At 32.8% G+C, this 10,000-nt stretch overlaps 1 protein-coding gene across 2 annotated transcripts in view; it reads right to left on the bottom strand.

The window, feature by feature from the left end:
- Positions 1-2,046: 2,046 nt before the first annotated feature.
- The window catches only part of LOC125027974, an 8,330-nt gene continuing 376 nt past the window's right edge, over positions 2,047-10,000 (bottom strand). Inside the window, exons 2-8 of one of the 2 annotated variants that reach the window (XM_047617186.1) lie at positions 7,772-8,116; positions 7,268-7,400; positions 4,465-7,017; positions 3,428-3,559; positions 3,089-3,240; positions 2,790-2,907; positions 2,047-2,548 (exon numbers count right to left, since the gene is read on the bottom strand). In XM_047617186.1, coding sequence (XP_047473142.1) covers positions 2,405-2,548; positions 2,790-2,907; positions 3,089-3,240; positions 3,428-3,559; positions 4,465-7,017; positions 7,268-7,400; positions 7,772-8,067 — 3,528 coding nt within the window. In that variant the 5' untranslated portion in view covers positions 8,068-8,116 and the 3' untranslated portion in view covers positions 2,047-2,404. Of the gene's footprint in view, positions 2,549-2,789; positions 2,908-3,088; positions 3,241-3,427; positions 3,560-4,046; positions 4,139-4,464; positions 7,018-7,267; positions 7,401-7,771; positions 8,117-10,000 lie in introns of those variants that run through there. The other variant, XR_007115077.1, reaches the window with a different exon arrangement.

The raw sequence follows: 10,000 nt of genomic DNA, 5'->3' as shown, positions 1-10,000 counted from the left end.
CACAGTGGGCATAGCACTTATGTACACATCAGACCCGTTGGCATTGGGTTAAAAGAAAAAACATATGTTAGATATATGAGACTAATGTTATTCTTCCATGAAGCCTAATGTAGAGATGCACAGAAAATTATTGGAATCATAATTAGATTCCTAAAAAGCAAATAAGAATGTGATTGGAACAGTAATGTGAATGTAACCATTGATCATAGTCTGACTATAAAAAAGGAATGCTAGAATTTTAGGACTGGGATGTGGAGATGAGGGAAGATACTGATTTTGGTACAAGTTACAGTAGAATGGAAAAAAAGTATGCCCTGGTTCAGCAGTTTCATATCAAAGCCCGATTCAGAGAAGCTTTTTGAGCAGTTTTAGCAAAAACAATATTGAGCTTATGCTTGAGCTTCTATATAATCTTTGATGTTTAGCACATTTATTTTTCTATGTAATCATTAACCATTAACCATTCTTGAGTATTTTTGGGGACTGAGTTGTCTTGCAAAAACATCAATGGCAATACTGAGAAACTTACATCACTCCTCTTCTTTAAACAGCCAGATTAGCACAATGTGTTGTAGATTTGGCTGATTGTAATATTTTGTAAGGGGAAAAGAACACATCTCCAGTGGGAAAAGGTGATGATGGTTGAGTGAAAAAAGTAATCTAGTGGAAAACCATAAGAAAGAGAGTAATACGTTAAACAGCAAGCATCATGAAGGGGACTGTCCTGCAAAACAAAATTATTTATTGTAAAAGTGGTATATCAACAACTAGTCAGCAAGCTTAGGCATCTTAGGAAGTGGAAAACTTGGTACAGTTGCTATAAAAATTGATTTGTATTTAAACTATTAGTTTTATATTGATATTGGTTTGGTTTTGAGAGAGCTTTTTTTTGTTTTTTTTTCTAATTTTGTGTTATTCAGTGTACAAAGAAAATAATTTTATTTTTCTTTATTATTACCTCATGCAGGAATATAATATGATATACATTTATAGAAATATATATACATACATATATATATATATATATATATATATATATATATATATAAATATGTATATGTGTGTATATATATATATATATATATATATATATATATATATATATATACATAGACATATACATATTAATTGTTAACATCCGCAAGAAAATCTTTACCACTACCCACCCACAGTAATCTGCTTTAGAATATAAAACTACTCACTACAATTATCAATGAAAATTAGAGAGGAAACTATTTTTGTCAGATATAGTTGTTTTAAGCAGCTAATCTCATTGGATTGAATTGGAGTAGTTTTGGTAGTTCGTAGCTAATGTCAGTTCATCTCTTGCGTAGTGGACACTCCTAGTTGTGATGGTCCTTTTAAATGTTTGCCAAATGTTAATCTTACCTTGATGTAATATATATCATATTTAAGAACAAGAGTGGTGAGTGATAAAGCTTTAACTTAATTTCATTACTGTTAATAAGCTATGCATAAAAATATCACTAATAACATTTACTGTTTTTTTTATTTAAAAGGCCAGATTTTGGGGGGAGGGAGAGGAGGAAAGCACATTCATTTTACCAAATATCTTAAAAAATTAACCCCCAAAAAATGCTTCAGTAACCCAGAGATTTTCCATACATCATTTGTACATATTACAGCTTGCAAGTTCATAAATTATGCTGAGGACTAGTGTTCTTTTCCATGGCTTCTTTAGCTATGCTCTCTGTCCAAAGAGATGACCATAAAGTAAATACTGATGATGTCTTATCAATGTAAATTTTTTTGCTCTAATGTGCACTTTGTTCCATTAGTCACATCAAATGATGATATGTGTTGCTCTAAATACAAAGATTAGACTGATATTTATACTCTTAACTATAAACTGAATAAAACATTTTTCTGTAAAATTTTGTTTTAAATGTGTATTCATAGATCATATTTTGTGTAAAATAAAATAACCATTTTATCAAATCATTATATGCATGTTACCACTGAGTCTGAAACAGAAACAGATGCTAATGTGAAAAGGTAATCCTTATGTAATAAAGTAAAACACAGTTTCTCAAAAAGTAAATATATTTAATTCTCGGACCTTACAAAAAGTATAGATCTACAGAAATAACTAAAGAATTAAAGCATTCAAAAAAATATAAAGATATCTTGTACACTTTCTTTCAACAAGAAATAATAAAGAAAAAGACAACTTTGAAGTCATTCTAAAAACTTTATGAAATATGTTCTACAAAAATATATATATTAATATTCAAACCTTTACCAGTAAATTCACATGAATATAAACCATTCACTCACTTCAAGAAGGAACATAAAAATAAATTGACAAGATCAACATTCTGGCACTGTTAAATAACATAAATGCACTTTTTCCACTTAGTTCCTGCCCCACTTACAGGATTTTCTATGACATATACAATGATGAGAGGTCTTCGCAGACTGGTTGGCCGTGTTTGAGCAACTGATTCAAAACAAAACTTCTATAATTGTTGGCATGACAATTCCTCATTACCAAGGTAGGCACATTGAGAAGAAGAGCATCTGCATTCTGGAAATAATTTTGTAATCAACACATAATTCATTATCGAACTTAAGGATATAAAGTAAATACATATCAAAAGGTAGAGGACTTTTTACAAAAAAAATAACAAAAAAACACAGCACTTGCATTCTTTGTGATCGAAAGAGGTAAACAATATAGCTTACTTAGTAAGTGCATGCCAAACCCTTCATCGTCACATATACTTGAAGTTTAAACATACAATTATTTTCTTATTACAACTACTCACCATTAATATAAATACCCCACAGTTATATGCTTGTTGTTGTTGAGTACTTGGTGTGTGGCAGGTTCTCCACTTTATGTCAGTTGGGCCTAAAGCTCTGGCCCGTTCCATCATATATTTCCTAAAGAAATAGAAAAGGAAAAGCAAGAGTGAGGAGGAGGAGGATATGGTGGTGCTGGAGGAGCAGCAAGGTAAAGAAAATGTAAATAAGATATAAATAATGCTTGAAAATTTACTCACCAAAACATGCAACTGTTACTATTGTTTCTTTTGATACAACAAATACTTCTCACTATACTTACTTCCACAAAGTAAAATATTTTCTTCGTCTTTCTGTGCTGTACAATGAATCTAATAAAGTCACAGTTTGCCTTTTAACATTTCCAGCCAGAAGAAACCAATGTTTTTCTGTTTTGACTGGTATTAGGAGCCATTTGAAAGAACTTAGATCCACCTGTAATAAATAAAACTATCAATATTGTTCTCCCTACCACTAATATTGAAATAAGATTTACTAAACAATAGTGAAATAAGCACCATAAAAATCTTAGTAATGAAGGGTATTACTCTCTACAACTAAGACACTTTACCTATTACATAATTTATAAATATAAGCACAATATGATGAATTTGCAGCTTACATTTCGAAAGAGCCAGTTACTAAAGTCTCCAGTTTCCCAAACATTTGCAAGCTGAGACGGAAAAATAAAGACTTCATTCGCCCCACCAACATTTCTTAACTTAGCTCTTAGCCCCAGGTAGGCATGGATAACCTGCAACAAGATAAAAGAATCTATTAAAATGTAAACAGTATTAAATATATTCCCCATTTTCATGATTCTACTGTATCAAAAAGAAATCTGATGCCACTAAAAAGACAAAAAAAAAAAAAAAAAAAAAGATGACAAAAAGTTTATCTTAACTGATCTTATACATACATACATACATAATTATATATATATATATATATATATATATATATATATATATATATATATATATATCTTGGAATTTACTGAACATTTACCTTATGTATGTATTTAAATCAACTGAGAAAAGTATCTTTTAAAATGTAGCCTCCTACCATTTAAGACATCTTCAATCTCTCTCATGCAAATATTCTTTAACCCAATACCGCCAGGGAAAATTAATAAAAAAAATGGGGAAAATGCTGTGCTCATTTTCTATATTTTTATTTTCTACACTGCTATTCTTTAAGATTACATGGAAATACTGTGCTGTTTTATAGATGGGACTTACCAATCTCCTATGAATACCATGGGCCAAGTAAACTACCTATCTGTATATATAGCATCTATATCCTTTTATCTATCTGTCTGTCTGCCTGTGATCTAAAAAGACACAATATGAAATAGAATATGACATGATATGCAAGGGATTGGACAAATGCTACGATGTGTCACAAAAAATGCTATGTACTGTATAACTTTATCCATTATGAAAATTAATATAACACACCTTAAATAAATTTGTGATGGAGGATATTCTGTCATCCTCTGATAACGTAAACAAGAGAAAGGAAAAAATAAAAGAGAAAAGAGAAAAATGAGAAAGAACGTGAAGAGTAAAAAAAGAAAAGTAGAAGAAACAAAGCTAAAAGCATGGAAAAATGAATGCATGATAAAGAGAGAATAACCAGAAGAAAAAAAAGACAAACCTGGTCGTCCAAGTGCTCCCCAGGACTGAGAGATTGAAGAGACTGTTGTCTGATGCTCATATTTCCCACAATAATGTGAATGTCTTCTGAATACACTTGGGGCTGTGGTGAAGACATTTCATGAATGCCTAGTGGATATAGGGTGAGCACTGTCTGTATGGGTCTTAAATTGTGGATGTATGAATATAAAAGTAGTGATGCCCCAAGAACATAGGCAGCTGTGCTCTTCTTTGGATTAACATTTAAAATTTTACATCTTTGAATCACAGCAACAATAATGGCTTCAAGTATTCTTCCATTACTTATGTTTTGCATTTCGTCTACTAGTGATAAGACAGCATCGCACTGGCATCTATGTTTCAACTCGTTAGCATCTTGTACTTTTGTATAATTGAAATTCAGAGATTCTTCTAACAAATCTTGAATTTCTTTATTTGACTGAGTATCTATAAATCTATTTACTTCTGCCATTCTTGCAGTGAAATCCTGGCTGTCATCACATAATCTTCTTTTCTTTTTCAGTTCTTTTCCAGCATATACTTTTCTCTTGTTTGGCAAAAGGACTTGCTCTTTCTTCATTGCATGTGTTTTGCCTGGTTTGGGCAATGTGAAATGAACAGACTGGTTATCATTATGTGACTCAGAAATCAATTTCTGCTTTGTATTCCTCCTGTTTACTGATGACAGGCCACTGTCTGGGACCAACAAAGGAGGATCATTTACTTCCATCTTCACTGTAATGTCATCAAACCCCAAGGAGGGAGGGACAACCACCTGAACAGCTGGCCTCATGTCTGGTTTGGTGTTGGGCTCTAAGTATATGACCATTGAATCATGAAAACTCTCACCGTCGTAAATTCTTTTCTCAGAACAAACATTATTTATAACTGTGAATATTTCATTTTTTATTGGCAATGGGTTGGGTGTTGCTGTCATATCTATGAAGGGTAAACCTCCTTGGGTGGGTGTTACTGTAGGCAAAGAATTTGTGTCAGGTATTAATTGTGTTACACTCTTACTCTTATTACAGACTGGGTGCTTCACAGGTTTTGAAATTAACACTTCTTGAATATTTTCAGTAACTTGGGTAAAAGCATCTGCAGTTTTAATAGATTTTGTTTTCTGCATCATTCTTAACAGTTTATTTCCTTTCCCAGAAACAGCTTTATCTTCCAATTTGTTATCTAACCCAGTCAAAATTACGTTATTTAGCTCATCTCTTGATGAAGAATCTTGAATGTTTTTGTCATTCTCCTCTCTATATTCAACTAAAGAAACTTTCTTCCCTTCCTGCCAAAGTGCCTGCAACTCTAACAACAAATCATATCTATCTTTGTACTCCTTTGGTTCAAGGTAACTACTCATATCTGCTAAATTTCTAAAGATTCTGTTCATTTCCTGCCACTTTATATCTTTAACACTTTCATCAATGGATGCTCTTTTCCCATCTTGCCATAACTTGTGAAGCTGTATTAGTAACTCAAACCTTGCGCAGTATTCTCTGGGCTCAAGGATACTATTCATGTTTGCCATGAGTTTCATAACCCGTAACATTTCCAAAAACTTGTTATTTTTTCTCATCTTCTTGACCTTTTCTGGTGAAAGGGGCTTTATCTTTACTGAAGCTTTAGCTCTACTGGCCATTTGTGTTACAGCAGATTTAGGAGATACTTGCCACTTGACTGGAATCCATTCCTTATGAAAATCAGTAATTTTTATCTCTGAAACCAAGTAGAACAAATGTCTGCACAGCAAGTTTGTGTTTGCATAGAAACTACATGAACATGAAACCGAATGCTGACTTATGGTAACACTATAGATGATGTTATCTATCACTTCATAATTTTCTTTGTCCTTTGCCTTCACCTCTAAAGTCATACTTTTACTTTCTTTCAGTTCATCAATCATGAGTTCAAAAGCATAATCAGTTGACACATCGCGCATTTCTTTGACTAATTTTGTAATACTATAACTTACAGTAGTTTTATCAAGAAATACCTTGTAATCCAAGTCTTTAGTCCTGTCTTCATAACTTTTCATAAGATTACTTACTGACAAAGAAGGACAGAGATTCTCATTTTCTGATTTAAAAACTTCAAGAACTGACATCAAAATTTCCCTCTGACTACTCTGAACTAAAGCTTGAGCAATGACATGCTTTTGATTTTTGTTGTCAACAGCCATGAGACTAACAATAGGCATGACCTTATTCTTGATCTTGCACATGACATCCATAAAAACAGAATCAGGATATTCTTCTAATTCCTTCTTTTGTGTTGACCTTTGAGCATACAAGTAATCTAATACTTTGTCCTTAACTGACAAAACAACAGTAGCCTTTTCATCCTCCTCCAAGAGAGTTTCAATTGAGGATAGAATGACATCATCCTCTGGGCCAAGTTGGGGTAGACACTGTTTCATACGATAAATATCTTCAATGGTAAGCCTTTTCCCTGAGAATTCATTTAGATATGCCCTGTCCATTGTGGGATCTATTTTTAAATTTAAAAATATTTCTCCGTCTGTTCCTTGAGGATGCATCAAGCGTCGATTCTGTAGAGAAAAGGCAAAGATAGTAACATTTTTCTCCACATTTAACAACATTTAACATATAAATTTAAATCTATTCATGCATTCTAAAAGGAATATACAAAGTAATTCCAATATCAGTATGCAAAAGCTAGGATCTTTTAGAAGTGAATTTGGTGATTTTCAGATTTAACATCAACAAAACCTTCTGTGCAAGCATAACAGATAACATGTACAACAAAACTTTCTTATCTCTGGCATATGGCTGATTTACCTCTGGATAATTCTTATATATTGCTTCTGAGACTTCATGATTATGCTCCATTGAAAATTGAGTCACGCAAAGCTTTCCTCGTTTTCTGTCCATTGCAAGTACCAAGAAGGCACCACATGACAACTTGAAGGACCTGTGCAATAAAACTCATATCAAGCTAAATAGACAAATTACAATGTTTGCCTTACTGTATCAAAAAAATAAGATGTCAAGCTATAAAAAATTAAATCATAAGTATCCTCAGCCAATTTATTACAATTAGACTACTACAAAAGTGCAAGTAAAAACACATATTTTTCATCATTATTTCATATATTTTATTATAATAATAAAATATAACAACTAAATGTGTGGAAAATTAATTGAAAGGTCACTTTCTACAAAACTTAGATCATTCTTAATCTCAAAGAATAACTAAATTACATACTATTAATCTATCTACTAATGACATATATTAATATTACTGTCATTAAAGCAACTTTCACATGGCATGATATTACTAACCTCTGATTTGGCCTGATCCCTCTGCCTTCAATTCTTCTTTTCCCACCATGTTTACATTTGTACCTTATATACTTATAAATAAGTTTCTCTGGGAGCAGCTTCATAGCCTTTCTCCATGGCCCATCTTGATCTCTTCTATTAAATTTTGTGCTCTTGGCTTTCACAAACAACATGAAGTTGTGGTCACTAAAAGCTTTCAAATCTTCCTCAAACTCTGCAAATGATTCGTACTCCGCCCCGACCTCCAGCCTCCAGCTCTGCTCCGTAGTCGAGCTTCTTTCTTGTACAACTTCCATTTTTTCTTCATTTGTGAATTATAGTCTAAATGCTTCTATTTTCAAGGCCCTGAAATACAAATATAACTGGTAATAAATCTATTATAAAAAATGCACTGAAATAATACTAGGTGCACTAAATAATGCCTTATATCAAATTGTACTTTCATATCTGGTATACAGTATCACGCTTATAACCATTACCTTAGAACTGTGAGGTAAGTTATTATTAAATTTGGAACTTCTCTGTATATAAAAATGAAAATCCAAAATATCCATCTCTCATACCTTTACAGTCATTGTTTGTAATCTTAAGTGGCTGAATAAGGGGTGAGTGGGTGTTACATCCATTTTACAAAAAAACAACTACCTATGTGCTGACTGCAAATCCTGGATGCAGCACCCTCATTATTTTTTATAAAACTGAATACAGACAAATTTCTTAAAGCTCCACTTCCATTTACATGAGAGTAAAATAATTACAGTATATAAACTTTTAAAAATGCTTTACCAGAACATATGAAAGGAAAGAGTATCGATAGTTACATCAACAGCTAAAAAATCACCTTGACAGACAGCATGATGAGAATCTAGATTCCCATCTGCATATCTTCTACCTACTGTATTACTGCTGAAATATAGTTAAATATATCACAACTAGGAGCCATTTCTACTAAGACAGTTGGGAACCCATTATATATGGCTACCGCTTAATTTTTTCATGTGGGGAGGTTCTTATATTCGTGGTATTGCCCGATGGGTTTAGACTCTCTTTTTTAATAACATGAAACCAATCACTTTTCCTTTGTTAAAGTTTTGAATTTTTAATACTGATATTATTCCTGGCATAAAATCAGCAACAGTAATAATAGCAAACTAAACTAAAAACTTTTATTTAAAAAAAAAAAAAAAAAAAAAAAAAAAAAATCTAAGTAATGGGGGAAATACAGATGCGCTTGCCAGAGGCTGAGCCCCAACTCCACATCACAAAATTTCTTTAACACCTTGCCGACGGGTACGACGGGTGGACACGTGCTATGCCCACTGTTAGTACTTGTTTGATTGTTTTTACACATAGATGGCTATACTTGTACTAAGTCACCAATGCGACAGTTACGAGTACTGCCCGTCTCACCTGTTCACCTTTTTCTTTGATTTACAAAATATTTTACGTTATCTTATTTTGCTGTTACTAATATTAAAAAACATTATAATAATTATAACGTTTATAATAAAAATATCACCATCGATATGCACAGCACTAGTAACAAATTATGTTTTTCCCGCCAATTCAAATCACGTAAGGTCACAAGGTCTACTAATTGACTCCTTTGTGGCTAAGCACTAGCAAAGCCATCTATGGGCAGACATTTCACAAAAAAATATAGAAAATAGGCACAGCATTTTCCCCATTTTTTGTTCATTTTCCCCGGCGGCATTTGGTTAACAATCTAAGTTACTGTGACTGGGTGCTTGAGGGGAGGGTTGATGGAGAACTCTACCCTCCCCCATTGTCTTCACCTCTATATGCACAGCATGATAGAGCTGCAACTTGGGAAGAGTGAATGGACTTGAATTGCAACGATACTTTCCGTGATCTTCATCTTTCACTGGTGTATAAATGCACTGATTAGTATCTTGATAATGCCATTATCATTTTAACTGGGACTTCTGATTCTGATATCGTAAACCTCTGTTTCCAGCCTGATCAGAAATGACTGATACATAAATGCTAATCATTCCAAACATATACCTTTTATAATTTGAACTTCAGTGGATCTAATAGTAAGCCATATTTAAGTTAGGGACCTTGCATTGAATATTGCACCAGAATAAGACCACATCAAACATTTCGTAGTCCGAAAATATGTGATAGAGGTGTGCTGATCTTTGACAGAGCAGTAAATGGACTGAGGTATATTACGTTTACCGAACTTTATTTTGACAGATAATT

This window comes from Penaeus chinensis, chromosome 8, assembly GCF_019202785.1.
Source record: "Penaeus chinensis breed Huanghai No. 1 chromosome 8, ASM1920278v2, whole genome shotgun sequence".
In the NCBI taxonomy this organism is placed as follows: domain Eukaryota; kingdom Metazoa; phylum Arthropoda; class Malacostraca; order Decapoda; family Penaeidae; genus Penaeus; species Penaeus chinensis.
This window is presented reverse-complemented; position numbering and strand designations above follow the sequence as displayed.